Source organism: Aquarana catesbeiana, linkage group LG02 (assembly GCF_042186555.1).
Source record: "Aquarana catesbeiana isolate 2022-GZ linkage group LG02, ASM4218655v1, whole genome shotgun sequence".
In the NCBI taxonomy this organism is placed as follows: Eukaryota; Metazoa; Chordata; class Amphibia; order Anura; family Ranidae; genus Aquarana; species Aquarana catesbeiana.
The window spans coordinates 457,958,849-457,983,482 of record NC_133325.1 but is presented as its reverse complement, the minus strand read 5'-3'; the positions used below and the strand labels follow the sequence as shown (position 1 = coordinate 457,983,482).

General features: G+C 40.2%; 1 protein-coding gene across 8 annotated transcripts in view; it reads right to left on the bottom strand.

Moving 5' to 3' along the window:
- Positions 1 to 707: 707 nt before the first annotated feature.
- LOC141128384 (ras and Rab interactor 3-like) overlaps positions 708 to 24,634 on the bottom strand; it is a 66,146-nt gene continuing 42,219 nt past the window's right edge. For 6 of the 8 annotated variants that reach the window (XM_073615643.1, XM_073615641.1, XM_073615642.1 and 3 more), the window contains 5 exons: positions 15,697 to 15,977; positions 14,382 to 15,179; positions 6,008 to 6,322; positions 4,287 to 4,415; positions 708 to 2,783 (listed from right to left, as the gene is read on the bottom strand). In XM_073615643.1, coding sequence (XP_073471744.1) covers positions 2,590 to 2,783; positions 4,287 to 4,415; positions 6,008 to 6,322; positions 14,382 to 15,179; positions 15,697 to 15,925 — 1,665 coding nt within the window. In that variant the 5' untranslated portion in view covers positions 15,926 to 15,977 and the 3' untranslated portion in view covers positions 708 to 2,589. Of the gene's footprint in view, positions 2,784 to 4,286; positions 4,416 to 6,007; positions 6,323 to 14,381; positions 15,180 to 15,696; positions 15,978 to 22,174; positions 22,321 to 22,530; positions 22,657 to 24,634 lie in introns of those variants that run through there. The other 2 variants (XM_073615644.1, XM_073615639.1) reach the window with 2 other exon arrangements.

The following is a 24,634-nucleotide window of genomic DNA, read 5'->3' as shown; positions in this document are numbered from 1 at the left end:
TTAAGAAGGGGGCCCCCAGCCAATGCAAATGAGTAGCGGGTACATAGTACCCCTACTCATTCACCAAAAAAGTGTAAAAAAAGTAATAAAAACACAGACAGTTTTTGACAGTTCTTTGTCCCCTGATGTAAATCCGAGGTCAATCCTCCCCCTGCACCCAAAAAAAAAAAAACGCGCCCGCCATCGATGAAGACTGGCTGCCTACCGCAGGCATTGCCGTCTGACATTTCTTATATAGCTAAGGGGCGGGGCCACCTGGCTACATCACCTGGTGGTCCCACCCCTTTGTGATGTCATGGACCGGTGCATGCTGGGTGACCCTGTTCCTTACCTATATAATAAATGTCAAACCGCAGAGCCTGCAGTAGGTGGCCAGCCTTCGATGGCGGGAGTGTTTTTGTTTTCTTTTTCATTTTAGGGTGCGGCGGGTGGTGTGATTGATGATGGATTTACATTGGGGGACACGATTAATTTACTTATTTATTTATTTATTAAGAAAGAAATTGGCAAAAACTGTCTCTGTGTTTTTATTACTTTTTTTGGTGAATAGATAGGGATACTATGTACCCTAAACGCATTCACATAGGGGGGTTGGGATCTGGGGGACCCCATCTTAAAGGGGGCTTCCAGATTCTTTTGATAGTGATTCTAACTAATGTAAGAAAACAATCTAAAACAATGTCCTGTTTAAGTAATACAGAATGCAATTGTACTTGAAATACCAGGAAGCCATTTTATTTTTTAGTACAGGATATTTTTTACAGCTGATACAAACACATACTGATATAAAAATATAAATATTAAAATGAAAATGAATAAAAAATAAAATAATAAAATAATTATTTAACATAGGCAGTCTATAAAGCTGATAAATTGAATTTATTTACAATATATAACACCTTAAAGGGGTTGTAAACCCTCGTTTTTTTTTTTTAAATAACAAACATGTCATATTAACCCCTACTGTGCAGTTCATTTTGCACAGAATGGCCCCGATCCTCGACTTCTGGGGTCCCCCGGCGTCGTTGGTAGCTCCTCCCCGCATGGAGTGCCCACGTTGGAGAAGGCTCTCCCAAGGTGGACACCCATGCGGGCGCACTCCCAAGTCCTGCCTTTGTGTACATTAACACAGAATGCTGGACTTGGCCACGCCCCCCCCCCCGGTGCCCGAGTCATTTGATTTGATTGACAGCAGTGGGAGCCAATGGCTGCACTGCTATCAATCTATCCAATCAAGAGCCAAGACAACGGGTAGAGAGGTAGAGCGCGTCTCCGCCGAGGGAACGAATGGGCTCAGGTGAGTAAAACCGAGGGGGGGGGGGGTTGCTGGGGGGCTGCTACACTACAGAAGTTTTTTCACCTTAATGCATAGGATTGGCGATTGCGCTGTAAATGGCCGTTGTTACATTGGAAGGCCAAAAATGAAGACATAGTTCTGTGGGCATAATCTCTAACGTCTTACAACATTAGGAAGGAACGACTTCCTAAGAAGTTTTTTTCTGTAACTCATCCCCTTGCTTTGAAGTTAGGCTTTAATTTGTTTGTCTTTTTACCGAAAATGTATTTAAAACTACAAGACCATCTAAGACTACCCCGTCTACAGGATGACAACATTGCTGTATGATTTCATTGCAGAATGAAAAGCATTAACACCCTGTTACAGAAAGTGAGAAAAAAAATCTTCTGGCAAGATTTACAGGTAATAAAATTATGTTACAAGAGGGATTAAAAAAGCAAAAAGTGCTGCTAACATGCTAATAAAAGACTGCATATAATATGTCATTTTTTATTTTGCCCATAGTTCTACTTAGTACATATGAACTTTTATACTGAAAGCCCTGTACAGGCTCCACCACCCCACTTATATGTAAGGTTACATTTCAGTAATGTGGTAAAAAAAATGTGGAAGAAAATGTAAATAATGTGATGCGACAGGATCGGCACTGTTCTTCCCAGGACACCCCAGCGGCCATGAGTTCAGTGCAGCTTGCTGGTGTGAATGAGCCCTAACACAAACTCTTATTCACCTCTGTAGCTGTAGACCTTGTGGGGAAATGTATCTGCAAAGTTCACAACAGAGGCACTAAAATTTGAGCTCTTTACCTGTTATTTGTTATTGCACCAGAATCCTGGCAGCCTGCCAGCCTTCTAATGTAAACACACAGTGGATGCTTCTGTTAGGGCGGCATCTGTTCCGATCAGCAGGGGATCTATGAACAGATTCCCTGCTGAATCAGAGCCAAACAGTATCAGTTCAGTCTTTCCCCCATGGAGTTTAACAGACCCATAACAGGTGTGTACTTAGAAAAATGGTGCCTGTTGGCATGCAACTCTTTGCATCCTTTGCCCAACCTAATAAACAAATACAGAGGACATTTTATAGTCTTGTAGAAGTGAAGAGTATTCATTTCTGCAAAGATCTACTTGAGCTTTTTTTTTTAGCCCATAAGAGACAAACATACAGCCTCATACAGCGTATTTTTAAATCCTAAATATACAAGAAGTCATTTTTTTAAAGAAAACCTGACCGTGCAAATTAGTACATATATTCTTTTTTGGTACTGTACAATGTAAAAGCAAAATTCCAGGCTATTCTCCATCTGAGGCCAGCAGAGATGCATATTTTTCCGACATTTTCTTATTCACTTGTTTGTGGTGAATAGTCCGTCTGCGTTGCCACTGGCGGATAGAATTCTGGGCCTCCACGCTGAGCTGTCTTGATACAGTATTGAAGGTGCTTATGTGATACAAAGCTCCAAACAAAGTAGTCAGATAATAGCCTCCTGTAAATAAAATATGAGACTTAGAATGGCGTGCAAAAAGATAAACGGGGAAATTTGTGTTGCTGAGTTCATTGTTAACATAAGCTCAATATGCATGAGCCACCTTTGTCAATTTAATATAAAAAATCTACTAAAATGACAGGTATAAACTGCAGGCACCTACAGGCTTCAGTGCCTTAGCTATGCCCGAATGCCAAGCTTTTCTGATCGACCCAAGCTCCAGCATTTCCTGATAGTGTAAAATCCTGTCTGCCCCCTCCCATAAATTCCTCCTGGCCAGTTAGACAGCCCATCACAGAAATGGGCCAATAGGAATGTATCAGGGATCGGAGGTTGCTGGGTAGGGTCGGACACTTTCACTATGCGAAAGCAATGGAGCTTTGCGCAATCAGACACATACTTATTAATAAAAATTACAGTGCCATCATCCACATACAGATATAGAAGGGACAATGTAAATTAAACAGTGTGTGTTTAGTATCACTTTAAAGCACTTTTATGTAAGTGATAGTCACTTTATGGGTCAGTAGGAACAGGTGAAGAGTCATAGGACAGCCTTCAACACAATCTGGTCTCAGAACTAGCGTGTTACCATTGCCAATATACATACTGTATATTTCTTCCTGAAACAATGACTCATATGATTTAAAGCGCTTGTAAACCGCTGTTGGTAAAGAAAAAAAAAAAAAAAAATTCCTACAAGGCAATGTCATAATGTGCTAGTATGCATCACATACTAGTACAAATATGAGAGACTTACCATAGAACGAAGCATACCAGCACCGTAACGTCAGCGCTGAGATGGCTGACATCTTCACTCTGTCTTCCTTTTGGGTTTGCGGCCTGCGGCTACATGAGTGGCCAGGGGTGCGATGATGTCACTCCCACGCATGTGCCTGGGAGTTGCCATTTCTGGCACAGGCTCTGAAGGTCTGGCACTGTAAGATGGACCTTCAGAGCGCATATGATTAAGATGTCATCGGCTGCATGCACTCTGAATATCTCCTAAACTGTGCAAGTTTAGGGTATATTCACAATACCTACAGGTAAGCCTTATTATAGGCTTGCCTGCAGGTACAAGTGGTGTAACAGAGTTTACAACCACTTTAACATGAAAGATTTCCATCTCTTCTTTTCAAGAAGTGTCTATTCAATACCTAAATTAACTTTAAAGTTGAATGCCAGTCCAGTCATTTTTGTTTTAGTTTGAAATACTGCCTGTGATTATTACCCTATTACTCATTTTGGGAAAGCACCACAATGTGGACACCAAAAGCATTTAAAACCCAACAAAAGTTATAACTTTTACCCACTCTACCTCCTTCAATTACTTATCACAAGTGAAGGTAAATCTTGCTTAACTTTAGTGAAAAAAAGGCTGGACTTATACTTGAATTATGCAGGGAAACCAAAAAGAAAAAAAGACTAATAAAAAAAAAAAAGAAAGAGAAGCTAATGTGTGTGTGATCTCTTGACAATCAACTGAAATAGCACGTATCTCACCTTCTCCTTGGAGCTGTAAAGGGTCCAAAAGTTCCATCATATACTCCACATCCAGCTGAAGAGAAGTAAGGTCACATCCCAGCAGCACATGAATCAGAACTGGTAAGAAGTCATCTGCACCAAAAGCCTCTGAGAGAAAAAAAATGAAAAAATGTATGTCAATATTCTAACTAGCTACATTAATTTAAAGTGATACTAAACACTATTTAATTTACATTGTTCCTTCTATTTATGTATGTGAATGATGGCACTCTAATTATTTTAATTTAAAAAAAAAATGTAAGTACATTTTTCCTATGTAATATACAGCTGTCACATGACTCAGATCTTTCCCAGCCTGTCTGTAGAGTAACATAAGGAGGAGGAGCTTCTAGTCCTCTGCTACTGGTCACATGTTCAAAATAAAATAAAAACAGCTTTTGGCATGCACAGTAATAAATAAGTAAATAAATACATAATATCAATAAAATGTTTGAAAATGGCATATAAATATATTTTTATTATATATTATTATTTATTTATGTTTATTTATTTTATATATATATATATATATATATATATATATATATATATATATGTATATATATATATATATATATATATATATTTTTTTTTTTTTTTTTAAATAAAGTCTTTATTATTTTGTGGAAATAACTTGGTGTGGGTGGATCTCTACCAATCACAGGCTTTGTCATGCCCCTCGAACCTGTGTCTTAGAATAAGAGAGAGGTGAAGTCACAATTAATCTAAATGTAATATCCCGCCCCATTGTGTTTAGCTGGTTAGTGGGAATGGAGGAGGAGGAGGGAGGGAGTGGGCTGTCATTTACCACTGTGTATACACCCACATGTGTGACTCTATAGTCACATGGGCTGCTCAGATGTGATAGAGAGGAAATGCTCAGCATAGAAACTCATTGAAAACTGAGCATGTGCAGAGTTGCCACCACAGCTGCAAAATACTTAGCTGAATTGGGGACATGAACAGAAGATGAAGATAAAGAGCAACTAGTTTTTTTTTGCAGAATACAGAAAATAAATCTCATAGTGACTGAGTGAGTATGAACAGCATGTAATACAGCATATAATGATACTTTTTTATGAAGTGGGTTTAGTGACACTTTAAGCTATAAAGGAGCAGTCTGGGAGATGAATGAAGAAAAATTAACCTGGCCAGCCCCAAATTTTATTAGTCTGATTAACTCAGCTCTTCCTTGAAGCTTTCTATGTTATTGGCCAAATAAAGGATGTAAATGCCTCAGTATATTTTGTGTCTGTCGTACGACCTACTTCCTTGGCAACGGCAGCTTCCCCATAAACACTCACTTCATTTGGAACCTCATATACTTTACTCTTTTCATACAAAATAGAAGTTCCACACTGGGACTCCCAGATCATTGAACAATGAACACCTATTTCACAAACAATCAAGGTACCTATAGATGCATATCACGTGAAGACAGGGTCCCCAGCCGCTAGCTGGTAGCGATAATCGTGAGAGAATCCGGCAGGCTGGTTGTACCCAAGTTGATCGATCAACTTGGTACATTCAGCCTGCCCATTAAAGGTTTGAATCTGGTTCCTGCTGAAACGGCTGAGATTTGAAGCGTGTATGGCCGGCCTTAGCGTACCACCAAGCTTCTGCAGGCAACCCCAGCCCTAGTTTTAGAATATATCTAAAACAGAATGAAACACCATAAAACCATAGGTCATCTAACCTACCTTTCTTCCCACTGGATGCTTCCATTGATTCATAAATATGCTTGCAGACTTTCAGCAAGTGGCGTATTTTCTTTTCTGGGGAATAGGCTTTGTGCATGAGTGCCAGTTTCTGCTTGATCTTTTCCATGACAGCAGGTCCAGGAATTCCTGCTCTTGGCTGCTGCTCACTAAGGCTCCATGTCTTCATCCTCTTCTGATTTTCCAGCAACTTCTCCATAGAGCCATCTCTGTTGTGCATCTCCAGAAGTTGAGAATAAATTGTGCTTTGGAGGGGTTTTAGTACACACTTGTACAGAGAGGTTTCAATAACAGAGGCTAAATGGAAAGTAAATAAGCATGTATTACTACACCAATAGAATTTTGTTTAAAAAAAGTACTTTGGATACTGCTATAGCCTCAGTTTTGGTAAATCTGAACTCTAGGCAGATATAAAAGGCACAAATTAATGCAGTTCTGTAATCATTAATACAGCATTCAAATATATATATATTTTTTAATGCAAGCAGTGTAAGTACCTGAATTTGTCCTCGTATCAGAAGAAGCAGCACAAGGAGCCAATTGGTTTATGTGCTAACAAGGATGCTGATAGGAGGAGACAGCAAAGTGACAGAGAGATGAGTGCTACTTTTCCTTTCACTATCCAGTCACAGGCTGGGGCAGGGCTAGAACAACCTGGATTTGGAGGAAGTGAGTGTAAGGATGCTGGTCATCGGACTGTGGCCTTTTAGTGGCAGAAAAAGTCCAATCCAGGGTAATCCCTGGATGGAAGGTGAATATTGCAGCTAAAGCTGGTTTTATTTAAAGTGGTATTAAAATAAAAATGTTTAAAAAACGCTGACAGGCTTCCCCCTGCATGTCAGCAGTAATATACAATGAGCTGCACATGCGCAGCTCAGACTTCATATACGGTACCCATTCTGTGCCATGATGAAGTGACTCTGGTAAGCATGCACCGGAATGACATCATTGCAGCCCAGCTATTCGATAGGCAAAACAGTGTGAACCCGGAAGGAAGCCCAGGAGAAAACTGAAGCACCCAATCACTGACAGTGTAGTGCTTAGAGGGCATCCTTAGACAGTCCATCATAAAAATTTGGAGTTTTATTTATTATTTTTTTACAGTTTTACAGATTTCAGTTTTAATCTACAAATAGGCTGTTTATTTTTATCTTGATATTTTGGCTGCATTTCTGCTTTAATCTTCTTAAAATATATACATTTTTATAGTGGCCTTTCAATAAGAACTCCAGCTTTTTATTTCTATAAAACGTACAATATTTCAGCATTAAAGTAATTTAGTTCTCAAATCTCTCCTAAAACCTCACCAACACTGCAATTATCTTAGATATCCTCACATGTTCACTGGAAATGTAGCGCTATGTTTTTTCTTTTTAAATACAATATGTACAAAAAAAACGAATTAAAAAAAAACAAAAACAAAAACTTTTTAAAAACAAGTACAAAACAATACCTGATAAGTCCACCAGAAAAATAGTGAGCTCCTAACCTCCCTATCAAGCCAACAACTCGGCCTCTGCTACATTGAAACAAGCATTGTTTTCAAACGGTACCCAGTTCTCCTATGCTGGACTACAGAACGCCTCCCCTTATGTTATGGAGATGAAGAGAGGGGTAGGTATTCTGTGTTATTCCTGCTGCCTCACATTATTAATAATACTATGCCTGTAGTATTCCTTGACTCATCACTATGTTGGTGCCTTACTGGCCAATAAGAATCTGCAGAAGATAGGTAGGGGCAGTCATGATTCAGCACTCTGAAGGGCCCAGCATACAGGCATTCTGGGTCTCATTAAAGAGGAACTGCAGTCTGCTCACATAATTTGTAATAAAAACATCTTTGCCATTCTGAAGCTTCCCTCCAACCACTTTGCATATTATTCTATATATACTGTGATTCTGTACTTGCCAAATACTTGTCCCAGGAGACCGTAGGACCATTCATGGGCTGCAGCATGGCTCGCGCATGCGCAGTGGGAAGCTGGATGTGAAGCTGCAAGGAGTCACAGTGGACTACCCACAGTTAAGATGTCAGCGCATTCACCCTAATGGCGCGTACACACGGTCGGATTTTCCGATGGGAAATGTTTGATGTGAGCTTGTTGTCGGAAAGTCTGACCGTGTGTATGCTCCATCGAACATTTGCTGTAGGAATTTCTACCAACAAACGTTTGATAGCAGGTTCTCAAATTTTCCGGCAACAAAACTTTGTTGTCGGAAAGTCAGATCATGTGTACACAAGTCCGACGCATAAAAGTTCACGCATGCTCTGAATCAAGCAGAAGGAGCCGCACTGGCTATCGAACTTCATTGCTCTTGGCTCGATGTACGTCACCGCGTTCCCACGTTCGGAATTTTTGCCCAACATTTGTGTGACCGTGTGTATGCAAGACAAGTTTGAGCCAACACCCTTCGACCCCAAATCCACAGTTTTGTTGTCGGAAAATCCGATCGTGTGTACACAGCATTAGACTGGTACAAAAAGCCGGGTCAGGTGAGGACATCGCTGGATCCTGGGACAGGTAAGTGTGTGCTTTTTAAAAGTCAGCAGCTATGGTATTTATAGCTGCTGACTTTTATTTTTTCGCTTACAGGGTGAAGATCCTCTTTAACTCCAGTAATCCTCTTTTCACTTTATAGGTGAGGGTCAAATACTTTTTCTACCATTGAGTAGTTAAACCATTTGTCCAATTACAATATAGCAGTTTCCAAACTTTATTTTTACAGTGTGTGTGTTTGCTTGAGTACACTTTATATAAAATTATAGTGTGTTTTTACCCTGGTATAAGTTGACTCCTTATGTAAAGGAACATCTACCTCATAACGAGTATAGGAAATTCTGGAGGTAGAAAAATGATATGTATTTTATATAGAGGCGTGAGGCAGGTGTGTGATCTCCTAAGTATAGTAATAGCATACCTCTTCTTTTACTTTAATGTGTAACCACAGTATACATTTTAAGGCAAGAACTAAAGTGGGAACGGAAGTTTCAGCTCGCAATGTAAACCACAAAAGCATGCTATTTCTGAGAACAGTCTACCCATAACCAGGACAGACAGCAATTGTATACACACTTACAATGAAAACCATCACCTCTTGCATCAATTTCAAGAACTGTAAGACTGATGGTGAACAATTCCACATTTGACCAGTACTTTTAATATGCCATGTTGGAAAGGGTCATATACAGTAACTCACAAAAATGTGTGATAATATATAGCCAACCTCTGTCCTTCCAGACCGATGTTCTGCTATAGATATTATATTAGAACTACTATATTATGTAATATATATATATATATATATATATATATATACACACACACACAGTATCTCACAAAGTGAGTACACCCTCTCACATTTTTGTAAATATTTTATTCTATCTTTTCATGTGACAACACTGAAGAAATGACACTTTGCTACAATGTAAAGTAGTGAGTGTACAGCTTGTATAACAGTGTACATTTGCTGTCCCTTCAAAATAACTCAACACACAGACATAAATGTCTAAACTGCTGGCAACAAAAGTGAGTACACCCCTAGGTGAAAATGTCCAAATTTGGCCAAATTAGCCACTTTCCCTCCCCGGGAAGGTCTCCCCGCTACAAGGTCTCAGGTGTGAATGGAGAGCAGGTGTGTTAAATTTGGTGTTATCGCTCTCACTTTCTCATACTGGTCACTGGAAGTTCAACATGGCACCTCATGTCAAAGAACTCTCTGAGGATCTGAAAATAGAAGAATTGTTGCTCTACATAAAGATAGCCTAGGCTATAAGAAGATTGTCAAGACCCTGAAACTGAGCTGCAGCACGGTGGTCAAGACCATACAGCGGTTTAACAGGACAGGTTCCACTCAGAACAGGCCTCGCCATGGTCGACCAAAGAAGTTGAGTGCACATGCTCAGCGTCATATGCAGAGGTTGTCCTTGTGAAATAGACGTATGAGTGCTGCCAGCATTGCTGCAGAGGTTGAATTGGTGGGGGGTCAGCCTGTCAGTGCTCAGACCATACGCCGCACACTGCATCATACTGGTCTGCATGGCTGTCATCCCAGAAGGAAGCCTATTCTAAAGATGATGCACAAGAAAGCCTGCAAACAGTTTACTGAAGACAAGCCGACTAAGGACATGAATTACTGGAACCATGTCCTGTGGTCTCATGAGATCAAGACAAACATATTCGGTTCAGATGGTGTCAAGCGTGTGTGGCAGCAACCAGGTGAGGTGTACAAAGACAATGTGTCTTGCCTACAGTCAAGCATGGTGGTGGTCAAGCAGTGTCATAGTCTGGGGCTGCATGAGTGCTGCCGACACTGGGGAGCTACAGTTCATTGAAGGAACCATGAATGTCAACATTTACTGTGACATACTGAAGCAGAGCATGATCCCCTCCCTTCGGAGACTGGCCCACAGGGCAGTATTTCAACATGATAACAACACATACACACTGCCAAGACGACCACTGCCTTGCTAAAGAAGCTGAGGGTAAAGGTAATGGAATGGCCAAGCATGTCTCCAGACCTAAACCCTATTGAGCATCTGTGGGGCATCCTCAAACGGAAGGTGGAGGAGCACAAGGTCTCTAACATCCACCAGCTCCGTCATGTCATCATGGAGGAGTGGAAGAGGACTCCAGTGGCAACCTGTGAAGCTCTGGTGAACTCCATGCCCAAGAGGGTTAAGGCAGTGCTGGAAAATAATGGTGGCCACACAAAATATTGACACTTTGGGCCCAAGTTGGACATTTTCACCTAGGGGTGTACTCACTTTTGTTGCCAGCGGTTTAGACATTAATGGCTGTGTTGAGTTCTTTTGAGGGGCCAGCAAATTTACACTGTTATACGAGTTGTACACTCATTACTTTACATTGTAGCAAAGTGTCATTTCTTTAGTGCTGTCACATGAAAAGATATAATAAAATATTTACAAAAATGTGAGGGGTGTACTCACTTTTGTGAGATACTGTATCTGTGGTTTACTATATACTGCTGTGTAAACTTTGGGATCTATTTTTTATTTAGTGAGTCAATACAAATACACCATATTACCAAAAGTTTTGGGACTCCTGTCTTTACACGCACATAAATGTAGGGTTCAATATTGAGTTGACCCACCCTTTGCAGCTATAACAGCTTCAACTCTTCTGGGAAGGCTGTCCACAAGGTTTACAAGTGTGTGTCCAGGAATGTTTGACTATTCTTCCACAAGCCCATTTGTTAGGTCAGGCACTGATGTGGACAAGAAGGCCTAGCTCGCAGTTTTTGCTCTAATTCATCCCAAAGGTGTTCTATCTGGTTGAGGTCAGGACTCTGTGCAGGCCAGTCAAGTTCCTCCACCCAAAAATTGCTCATCCATGTCTTTATGGAACTTGCTCTGTGCACTGGTCCAAATCATTTGGTGGAGGGGGGATTATGGTGTGGGGTTGTTTTTCAGGGATTGGGCTTGCCCCCTTAGTTTTAGCGAAGGGAACTCTTAAGGCGTCAGCATACCAAGACATTTTGGACAATTTCATGCTCCCAGCTTTGTGGGAACAGTTTGGGGATGGCTCCTACCTTTTCCAACATGACTGCACACCAGTGCACAAAGCAAGGTCCATAAAGACATGGATGAGTGAGTCTGGGGAGGAAGAACTTGACTGGCCTGCCTCAAGCTGACAGAACACCTTTGGGATGAATAAGGGCGGAGACTGTGAGCCAGGCCTTCTCGTCCAAAGAAATCTTGTAACAGTTTCTGATTAATGGATATAGCAGATGTTATTGAAACCATAATTTAAAGTTAACCTGTAAGGTTCAAAAAAGTGTCTAAGGCAGTGGTTCTCAACTCCTGTCCTCAGGACCCACTAACAGGCCAGATTTTAAGTATTACCTTGGGGAGATGCAGACTAGAATACTGCAATCACTGAGCAGCAAATGATATCACCTGTGATGTATTTCAGTTATCTTGCAAAACTGGCCTGTTAGTGGGACCTGAGGACAGGTGTTGAGAACCACTGGTCTAAGGTAACAAAGGCTGAAGTTCCTATCTTAGTATTGAAATCAATCCTGTTTAGTCTTATGGAGCCTAGCCCCAGGTTGTAAATGGTGTCCTTGCTTCTCTCCAGATAGATTAGGCCCTGTCCTCACCTGGCATTAGGCTTTTCCCCTTGTTATCCAACTGTGAAATGCCAAAGCCTCCATTGCCAACTACATTTCTGACAGTTGACTGACAGAGGTGGCTTAAGGAATATGTAAACCCAACATTATATATTTCTGATATGTGCCTGCTGTACCATATACTTGTATAAAAAAAAAGTATCCTGTCTGTACTCTTTGTACAGGAGAATACATTGTGGTCAGTTCTATAGCTATGCTGGGAACTCAGTGTGCTCTCCTCCAATGATCAGACTTGTCCTGACATGCCCCCCCCCCCCCCCTGCACAGCCTTTCACTAGGAAACTCAGTGTGCTGCTGTTTCTCCTCCCCTGGCTTTTATGCAGCTCGAAACAGAGGGTACGTGATCACTTATAAAAACATGGAAAAAATGTATTGATAAAGTTTTATCTATACAAAAATGTTTTACCTTTCATTTCTATTTTAAATTGAATGGGTTGTTTTACAAGGTGAGGGTTTACAATCACATAACAGAGGGAACGGTCAGCCTTGCTATCTGTAAGGGCATAAGTGGAGGCTCTATGCACATCCAGGGATTAGAATCCAAGAGGCTTTCCATTGGAACAAAAATCAGTTTAAAGGCTATTGTATTTTAGAACAAATGAACTTGTCTTTTTGTAGGTCAATCAGATGAATGATTTGTTAAACAATGCACAGTGAATCCTGGAGAAGATTCAGCCCTTTATTAAAAAAATCCCTTTTTAATCTCTAATGACACCTGAAACAAATACAGTAGAAATTTAAGCCCAGTCATTGTTATGTTACAAAATAGCCATGCAATTACATATTTACTTCCCTTATATTTCCTTCACTTTTCTTAGTAATGTAGCTGAAACACGTACTTCTGATTTTTCCAGCTTAATGCAAGAAATACCTTGGTAACTAGTAGATGATGATATCATCAAGAAATTACATCATCACACACACTGCATATTACAACATGTAAACATGTATGAGCTTCCGATGAGCCCTAGTGCTCTCAACACATATCCTCTGCAAATCATACTTACATTTGTGGGGAAAAAAAACACAATCGTGCAGATGATTATCTGATTTCATAATGAGACTCCAAATGTTAGACATATACTGCACACAGAACAAGGATCTACCAGCATGCCTTTAAAATTCTGTTCCATTTTAGGGTTGTATAATGATTTAACCCCCTTCATGACCAGGCCATTTTTGCTTGTTGGCACTGCATTACTTTAACTGACAATTGCGCGGTCATGCAACCCTGTACACAAAAAAAATTATATCATTTTTCCAACCAATAGCGCTTTCTTTTGGTGGTATTGATCACTACTGGGTTTTTTATTTTTTGCACTATGAGCGAACAAAGACCAAAAATTTTGAAAAAAACAAACAATATGTTTTACTTTCTGCTATAAATCATATTTAATAAGTATTTCAAAAATCTAATTTCTTCATAAATTTGGGCCAATATGTATTCTGCTACATATTTTTAGTAAAAGAGATCCCACTAAGTGTATATTGATTGGTATAGACAAATGTTATAGTGCCTACAAACTATGGTATATATACACTGGAATTTTTATTTATTTATTTATCCTAGTAACAGCGGTGATCAGCGACTTATAGTGGGACTGCAATATTGCGGCGGACAATCTGTTGCTTTGTGGACACCAGTGACACTAATACGGTGATCAGTGCTAAAATTATGCACTGTCACTGTAATAATGACACTGGCAGGGAAGGGGTTAGCATCTAGGGTGATCAAAGGGTTATATGTGTGCCTAACCTGTGTTCATGTGTTTACTGTAAGGTGCTTTTACTAAGGGATGTAACAGTTTTTATTCACCCACATCCCCACTGACAGAACAGAACTCTGCATTGTTTACATATGCAGATCTCTGTTGTCCTCCACGCCGGTAAGCAGGTGCTGACAGACATCCATTGGTCGGCACCCACCAATTGGCTTGTTATGTGTCTAATCACAGCACAGCCGGTACGTGCATGCGTCCCCTACTCAGAAGTCCTGGATCACGTACTAGGTACACGATCCAGCACAGGAGGGCCACTTTGCCATTGTATAACGGCATTATGCGATCAGCAAGTGGAAAAGGTGTAGTTAGTTGTCCACCTTTGTATTCCCTCTGCTGTCTTACTATATGGCATGTCAAGTAACTCATTTCAGGTAACTAATTTCATAAATTTTTTAACACACTAGTAAAGAGTGTATATGTCCTACCAATTTTGAATTCTTCAATTTCTTGACGGTCCAGAATTTCCAAAGTTTCATTGCTCTCCAGCAGATAGTTCATCAAATTGGTAAGCAGTTGACGTATAGCTTGTAGCATCTCTGTAGACGAATGATACACAACAGACCGTTTTTGTAGTTGGACCATGAATGTTTGAAAGGTTTCACCCAGGTAAGATGATGTGTCTTCTGACAGTTGTTTTATTCTATTTCCCAGGTGTTTCTCTGGGGAAACAAGCCCAGTTAGTGCAGTGCTAACTGCTAGTAGACTATGTCTGACTATATCTCCAAGTCCATGTGACTGATGTCTCTTTGGCCTTAAGGAGTTACCCTCTCCATCTTCTTCAACACTACTTATGGATACGGAATCCAACTCTGGCAGAGGAGGGAGAAGGAAACTGTCAGAGGAACGTTGAGAAGTGTCTGAATTAGTTTTCTTCAAAGCGGCTTTTAAAACATGCTCCTCTTCAATCCAGGACACTCTGTGTGGAGCACATTTCTTTTCCTTTGACAACCTTAGTGTTGTGTTCCTGTGATTGAAATTATTACCCAAAGTTTGTGTTTCATTTAATTCTATCCTGCCTTCTACTACCTTTTCAGTATGTACACGTATTACAGATTTTCTGTGCAGCTCTGGAGTACTGGGTTTTGAATCTGCAGTTTCTTGACCCTCGCAGCAATCGTTTAAGTGTTGATTGTAATTAATTAAAACATTAGGATCCTCCATACATAATTCTTCACAAATGTCTGGTGGCTTGTCTGGGCTGCAAACATCATTGCCATGTATATCTGCAGACATAATGTAACACTGAGAATAAATACTTATTCTTACATCACAGGAGATACAGTTTAACATTAAAGCTATGCAAAGTTCTGATTGTGCTAATATTTCATTTTCAAGATTAGGGCTATATCACAATGTTTCTTGTAATGTGTTGTATAAATAGAGTTATAAATCGATCATGACTGAATAATACAATAACATTGATCATGTTGTATTATATTCAATGATGATGATTATATTAAAAACCTATCACAGATATTTAGCTTGTATGGCTGGTCCTAGGCCTTGTAGTGTCTATCCACAGGCACTCATGATACTTCTACTACTGGCTACAAAACCCTGTCAGGCATTTTGTTTTAAATCTGTTCCTTTGGGAATTATCTTCACTTCACGTCTCAAAGACTCAACACAAGGTTTTAACCCTTTAACCCTTCTGTACCATATCCAACCCTAAAAAAGGTTTTTGCTTTAGATACACTTTATTACAAATTAAAATACTTTTCAGACATGGGTTTCACTCACCTTCCAGAGCAGGTCCAATTCTAATATCTCTATGCTCTTGCTCAATCCTCCACAGTACACTCTTTCTTTTCTCCTTTTCTTGGGTTTGTGAGTTATGTGTAAGCCAGTTGTCTCCATGCTCATGCAAAAACAGAGGATTGATGATACAGAGGGCTCCATTTTCAGACGTCACTTGTATCGAACAGTAATGTTGTGCCGACTTGTTGCTTTGTGGTAGATCCAGTTTCATTCTCTAAAAGGGGAAATCCAGTAGGGAAAGCATATACACTTCCAAAGAATCCCTGAATAAAATAGAGACAAAATTACATTTTTGCCTGAAGGTTAGACACATCTGTCAGTATTTTAAGAGCTTAAATCATGACAATAAACCAGTCGCACCTATATATATTTTTTAGATCAAGTTGTTTTTATGAAGTTTTTTGTTTTAAATACACAGGCGCATTAGCGGTACTTTCCACGCAACAAACCAAGAAAGGTATTAATCGCAGCTATATTTAGAAAAAAATCTTACAATTTGCCTAAATACCACCACTATGTGGATCTACAATTTTAGAGTTCACTAGCTAGAATAGGGAAGTTTGATGTAAAGCCTATATAATACCATGATAAATATCACACATTCATTGTTTATGGACAGCTAATAGAATGTAATTTAAAGAATACCATACCCAAAAGTGATCAGTCAGCTTGCATTGGTCAGATCACTAAGGTGCCATATATACCTAGGTGTGTGTGTGTGTGTTGCCATGCTTGTTGATGCCCATTTCATACACATCATGCATGTTTTGGTTGGGCACCCATTTATTTCTAAAGGGCCCCCAATGCATATCCACACACTAAACAACATATATGGACCTCAATGCACCACAATGCATATATCAGTATATGGTGTGCTTTGTTGCAGTGCACTGTAAAAGGATTGTATGCACATCGACACACCAAGCAATGTCTTACATGGCAAGGAGTTATTGATATTAAATTCAATTTATTTTTTAACTGGATATAAATACATATTTTTTTTTCTTTTTACTGAAACTGGACAGGCAGCTAATAATAACTGCTATAAAGGATATTGCTCTAATACTTCTGTTTTTACTAATGAAGCATTTTAGGGAAGTTCAGTATGACATAATTCCCTAATTTTTGGACATGGCTTATTTAAAAGCCGATAAGAAAATGCAGACATACAAACAATGCCATCAACTGTTTTCTGCCATTTACCTAAAGCAAAGTATTGATGGCTGTTTTTGTTTATTCCTGGAGCAATAAAACAATTTTTAATATAATTGACACCTGGTCCAAGAGCACAATGTTCTGCACAACGCAGAGGACAATGCTCTGCACAATGCAGAGCACAATAATTTAATTTCACAGAAATATACATTATAATGTATAATCAAGACATGAGATTGAGGAACATCTCTCCAAAGTGAGGGGACAGCTGTCAGCGTAACAAATATTCCCACTGGAAGATTTCTCCTTCATCCCTGTTCTGGTAGCAGCTCAAAGTTTGGATTTTTCTTCTATTTCAATGTTAATGGTTACCAAGATAATTAGAGAGGATGAATCTCCAGAACAAGACAAAAAAAATCAATAAAAACTGGACAGAAGTTCTAACTCCTCACCACTCTATCCAAAACCAAAAAATAATTTTGAACCGAAATACGCTTAAAGACTATGGGTGGCACTAAGCAAGAAAGGAAGAAGCTCAAGCCATGATTTACTGGTCTAGGTGTACAATACCGTCCATAGTACAAAGATAAACAGTGGGATAATTGAAAAGTTAAGCTAACCACACATGGGCTTATTTTTTGTGAAATATACCTCTGCTTATGAAAGGACTCACCAGGAGAACTAAAGCAAAGCATGCATGGATAACACTGCCTCATCCATGCTGAAATGGGAAAGATAAGTAGAGAGAAAAATAAGTAAAGGACAATAAAAGAAAGGTAGAGGAAATCTTAGGGTTTAAAAAACATTTCCAACATTGAAAATGATTATTACCAATTTCTGAGAGTTTCTCTGACTACCTTGATCCTTGTCTGAGGAACATGTTTAGAAAGAATAATAGGAACAAATGTCTCTTAAGCTGGCCATACACCAAATTTTGGCCAATTCAACCAAAGTTGCTGGGTGGAAAAATGTTAGCTGAATGCATCCGCATCCAATCAGATGCAGACACAGTTTCTGTATCCTCACAAATGCAGGTTCCAACTGTCAATACAATAGCTGGCACTGCAGACTTGTCTACCCATGCTGCTTAGCATTTATGGGGGAATCAAGTGAGCTGAACAAGAGAACTTTTTCCAGGTTTAAGCAAGTTTGGAAGTGTGTTTTCAGAACAAAATGCTTTTAAAAAGGCCTGGATTATTTCCTAAATATACAGTATATACTATAACGGGATATTAACATTTATAGGTAAAGTTGGTCCAGGGAATAGCCAATTGTCTCTTGGGGGATCAGAAAGGAATTTTTCCCCCCCTGGAGCAAATTGGATCATGCTTTGCTGGGGTTTTTGCTTTCCTCTGGATCAACTGTGGGTAAAGGATTGTGTATATACGATTGTATGATTTAAAAAAAAATTTTTTTTTTGCTCCCTTTTAATGGTTGAACTATGTAATAAAATGTTTATCTTCCACCTCCTCGTATTGATTTTACACAATGTGAAATTCATTAAAAATCCAAAAGGCACTCTTATTCCAGTATGTTAAAAAGTATAACCCTCAAGACTTAATTCTGCAGGAGACACATCTGATGGGCAGTAAGCTGTTAGCTCTGAAAAAACCTGGGTCCAGAAAGCTTTCCATGCATCATACTCTACATATGTCAGGGGGGTCTTAATTTTGATTCATAAAGCTCTCTTGTTGAAGCAATTCATACTGACCCCCATGGTAGATATGTGTTGTTGGAACTACATAAAAAAGATAATACAGTACTATTGGAAAAGAAGATTGAGTTGTCGTCCGACTGCTATGGGTCTGACCCATCTGTCTCTAATTTTGAAATGCTGCAAGCCTCTAAGCGGGACCTCCATCTACATCTAACAGAGGTCACACGACTGGACCTTTACCATACCAAGCAGCGTTTCTTTGAACAGGGGGATAGGAATGGCAGATTGTTGGAAATGATGTCCCATCATCATACCCCTCTCACCTTGATCCCCAAACTTACATCTCCCACAGGTGAACCCAGAGGATATAGTGAAAGAATTTCAGTGTTTCTACCAAAAGCTATACACCACCACGTTGGCACCCGACATGGACCCAGACGCATTGGCATCTCTCTTAGACCTGCTGGCCCTCGGGTGGCTCTCAGACTCGGAGAGATCCCACCTAGTCAATCCTATCACTGCTGATGAGGTTTATACAATAATTAACTCCATAGCCACAGGCAAGGCCCCGGCTTCCGACGGACTGCCAGTTGAGATTTTACAGGATGCATGCTGATATCTTGGCTCCTCTTCTGGCCTCCCTGTATACTTATTGCTTGATGGCGCCCTGCCACCCACCATGGCGGATGCACATATTATTCTTATCCCGAAACCCAACAAAGATCCCAAACTGTGTGCCTCTTATAGGCCTATAGCACTCTTATAGGCCTATAAGGCCTATAGCACTCCTCAACATCGATTTCAAGATTCTGTCTAAACTTATCACTGTTAGACTTAACCCCCTTCCACCCGTAATTATAGACCCAGAGCAAACTGAGTTTATGGCCCATAAGTCCACAGACATTAATCTTCGCAGGCTCTTTACCAATTTACATGCACATCATGAGAACCTGGGCATTAGAGTGGTCGCCTCTCTTGATATCGAGAAGGCATTTGATTTGTTTGAATGACCTTTGCTGTGAGATCCTTCGGAGGATGGGATTCCCTCTGGTATTTATCCAGTGGCTGCAAACTCTATATCGGTCAGCACAGGCTGCCATTCGATTGGGAGGTTGTGTGTCTTCCTCTTTTTAATTATCTAGGGGTACTAGGCAGGACTGCCCTCTCTTCCCGGTACTCTTTGCCATAGCCATGGAACCAGTGGCAGAGGTACTATACATCTCGCCACATATTAAAGGACTAAAATTGTCTTGGCTGGAGGAGAGGGTAGCCCTGTATGCAGACGACCTCTTGCTCTTTTTGAGCGATTCGGACTCCTCCTTACAAGAGGCGTTAGAAGTTCTGATTGAATTCTCAAGAGTAACAGGACTAAGGGTGAACTGGTTCAAGTCCCAATGGCTTGCTGTTGATTCGGACGCCAAACGTTTGACCCTGCTGGATCAACAGCTCCAGTGGGTTAATGAATTTACATACTTGGGGATACGAGTCTCGAGAGACACTGCACGTTTTATCCCATTAAATTTAAATCCGGTTGTTCACAGTGTTAAGGCTAAGTTGAAAGCATGGGAAAACCTCCCTTTATCCCTTTTAGGCCATAGAAATCTCATTAAAATGAAGATACTCCCCAAATTTAATTATTTGTTTCATAATTCCCCACAACGGATTCCTCATTCCTTTTTTACACAACTAAACAAACACTTCTCTTCATTCCTTTGGGGCCAGAGCCCGCCTCGATTCAAATTAACCACCCTTATGCATCCTGAATCGGAGGGGGATTGGCATTTCCAGATTGTCATAAATATTTTATTGCAGCGCAGCTGATCACAGTGGTTTGGTGGCTGGTACCGGATGCGTCAAACCCCGCAGTGGTCCTGGAGGCGGCAGTGGCCCGCTCCATGGAGGCACTGTCTTATTTACCCCTCCGGGGACCCAAAGCTCCACGTGATTTAACTCACTCCATGCTCACGACCCTTTGGGCCTGGAACACAGGGCTGGGTCTTGAAAAATACCCATGATCTGCTGCTTCTCCGCACGCTCCCCTGTGGAACAACCCCACCTGCCTCATTTTTATGCACTGCCTGAACCCAAAATATGGGCCAAGCACAAAATTAAATTTCCGATATTACCTCTGATAATTCCATATACTCGATTGAGCATCTAATGTCTCATATTAATGTTCTGTCTTCATACCTATATTGTGGTATATGCAGTTATCCCATGCTTTTAAAATTTAACTACATCCCAACGAAACATAAGTGGTAAAACCTCATCTGGAAAGGGTCGTGTGCTATGTATGCACAGAGAAACCTACCTCTGTCCTCTATGCACATCTCCCCAGGGTCTCCTCCCCTGAACTGTCAGCGCTTCGTCAACATTGGACGCATGATATTTCAGGGATGGACTCTGAAGATTGGTAGGACATGTGGGACTTTCCGTTTAAAATTCTTGTCTCACTATGAGACTGCCTCATACAATACAAAATTGTCCATAGGGCATACATCACCCCTTATAGGCTGCATACAATAGAGGCTGCCCTAGGAAATACGACAGAGGGCTAAATGGCTAGCTGAACCGTCCACCACAACATCTGCTTGAATGGATAAGAGTTATTAGATAAGAGGTATTAGATAAGAGTACATTCACCCCTTGATGGGGTTATTTCTGGTCCCCTCCTGATGTCCCTCTTCATTTACAGGTCAAGCTATTGGAGTTCCTCCTCTTGAGAATGAGCCAACTTCGCTATATGGTTATGTTGTGTCATGGCATCTATGCAAGAATTGGTGATACCTTGCAATTGACCCCTTCTTGAGTTGACCCCCTGCTGTGACAGGCTACCATTGAGTAGCTGTTGTTGTATACGTTATATGTTTTATAAGTAAATAAAAAGATTTTGAAAAAAAAAATCCAAAAGGGGGAGAACCCCTCATATTGGCCACAGCAGATGTGCAAAACCAGAAACTTAAGTGAAAAGATCACACCAGCTGAGTTTTTAAAATATGAATTAAAAAACTATCATGTATTTTATTACTTCAGTATCAACCAAAAAACGCAAATATCCACTTTAGAGTGACCCTTTAAAGCATGCCAATAATTTAAAAAAATAAGCATTAGGTCTGTGATATCTGCTGAGTAGCACTGACGAGACTCGTAGAACTATGTTTTCAATTAAGCAAAGTATTTTAGCCCTTATTTTACATTTAGTTATCCATCCAAGAGTTGGTAATCAAGATTTATGTTAATATAAGTTCAAACATTAATAAACCAAGTCAGTTAACATGTTATCCTAAACATTAGTGAAAATGAGCAAGATAACATAGAATAACACAATTTTAACAGAACAAAAATATATAAAAAAAAAATTCATATGTTATACATATACACAAATTACATTTATTAAATAAAATAAGACACCTCTTAAGGATTATGTGTACATTGGCATTAGAGATCTGTATAACTATAAATTCTAATAGTATTATTTATATACATATATAATTTCATATTTGTACATCCAAGAAGTACTAATTATCTTAAAGCTCTGCGGGATTTTCAGTTTTAGTTTACTACCAGTTTGTCTCCAATCCTAACTATATAAAATAATAGAATTTAAAACTTCAGCATAAACCCTGTAGCATTGTATTCCACACTTACCCAACCTTCCTGCAATGTTGTGTCCTGACAAATAAGACTAAGAAGTGACTTGCCAAGTTAAAAAGGAGAACACTGATACTTTTTTTGCAAGACTTCCTACAAACACTAACAGGAAGGGGTCAGTTCACTAGGTCCATTTTCTCTCCACCCTTTATTTCCTCTACAAACCGATACTTCTCTGTATAGCTTCACTCTACACTTTATGTCTAGCAGTACATTCAAATGATAAATATAACAAAGAGTCATTGGATTTTTTTTCAGTCAGTACCAGGGAAACAGGTTATACCTGAACTGTATTTTATTTAAAAACATGTATTATATTAATTCATACAGAATGTGAGTTAGTTATTACATACCTGCCCATGGGTCTTATTTTAACAATCCAAACGCATTATTCAATTCAGACTGTCAAGGGCAATCTGCGTACAACGTTTATCTAAGAACCTGTATACAAAGGGCATTTCCTGAATACTTCTGTAAAGGAAGTATGCCTGCATCGACAAGAACATAAAAGCAACCCTAGAGAAAATATGTACAGTCAGGTCCATAAATATTGTGACATCGACACAATTCTAATCTTTTTGACTCTATACACCACCACAATGGATTTGAAATTAAACAAACAAGATGTGCTTTAACTGCAGACTGTCAGCTTTAATTTGAGGGTATTTACACCCAAATCAGGTGAAAGGTGTAGGAATTATAACAGTTTGTATATGTGCGTCACACTTAAGGGACCAAAAGTAATGGCACAATTGGCTGCTCGGCTGTTCCATGGCCAGGTGTGTGTTATTCTCTCATTATCCCATTTACAAGGAGCAGATAAAAGGTCCAGAGTTCATTTCAAGTGTGCTACTTGCATTTGGAATCTGTTGCTGTCAACTCTCAATATTAGATCCAAAGAGCTGTCACTATCAGTGAACCAAGCCATCATTAGGCTGAAAAAACAAAACAAACCCATCAGAGAGATAGCAAAAACATTAGGTGTAGCCAAATCAACTGTTTGGAACATCCTTAAAAAGAAAGAACGCACCGGTGAGTTCAGCAACACCAAAAGACCCGGAAGACCACAGAAAACAACTGTGGTGGATGACCAAAGAATTCTTTCCCTGGTGAAGAAAACACCCTTCACAACATTTGGCCAGATCAAGAGCACTCTGCAGGAGGTAGGTGTATGTGTGTCAAAGTCAACAATCAAGAGCAGACTTCACCAGAGTGAATACAGAGGGTTCACCACAAGATGTAAACCATTGGTGAGCCTCAAAAACAGGAAGGCCGGATTAGAGTTTGCCAAACAACATCTAAAAAAGCCTTCACAGTTCTGGAACAACATCCTATGGACAGATAAGACCAAGATCAACTTGTACCAAAGTGATGGGAAGAGAAGAGTATGGAGAAGGAAAGGAACTGCTCATGATCCAAAGCATACCACCTCATTAGTGAAGCAAGTTGGTGGTAGTGTCATGACATGGGCATGTATGGCTGCCAATGGAACTGGTTCTCTTGTATTTATTGATGATGTGACTGCTGACAAAAGCAGCAGGATGAATTCTGAAGTGTTTCGGGCAAAATTATCAGCTCATATTCAGCAAAATGCTTCAGAACTCCTTGGACGGCGCTTCACAGTGCAGATGGACAGTGACCATGCGAAAGCAACCAAAGAGTTTTTTAAGGGAATGAAGTGGAATGTTATGCAATGGCCAAGTCAATCACCTGACCTGAATCTGATTGAGCATGCATTTCACTTGCTGAAGACAAGACTGAAGGGAAAATGCCCCAAGAACAAGCAGGAACTGAAGACAGTTGCAGTAGAGGCCTGGCAGAGCATCACAAGGGATGAAACCCAGCGTCTGGTGATGTCTATGCGTTCCAGACTTCAGGCTGTAATTGACTGCAAAGGATTTGCAACCAAGTATTAAAAAGTGAAAGTTTGATGGATGATTGTTAATCTGTCCCATTACTTTTGGTCCCTTAAAAAGTGGGAGGCACATATCCATATACAAACTGTTGTAATTCCTACACTAAAAAAGAAAGAAGGACGGCGCCCTCTAAGTGCAGCATGTATGTTAAAAATATTTATTACAATAGATAAAAACACTCACATTTGAGTTGCTAAAAACCAGCATGTAAAGTAGTTTCATCCGCGTGCTTTCGGGGGATGTGGGTGTCACGGGCCAGTGGGGGGGTCCCTGGGATGTGAGTCCTGTGACCTGGGTCCTGGTAGCTGTTCTGGTGGTGCCGAGGGTCCTCAGAGCCTCCGGGCGGCCAGGATGTCGGTCATGGATCCTCCGTGGAGCGCTGTGCTGACCTGCGTCTTCACTTCCGGGAGCGGGGTGAGGCGGGCGGTGCTTCGCGTTTGGAGCATGCGTGCTCCTTCATCAGGCTATGCTGGTGGCCATATTCAGTGTGGGAATTTATACCATAGGCAATGGGAGGGGTGGAGAGGTAATTGAGAGGATA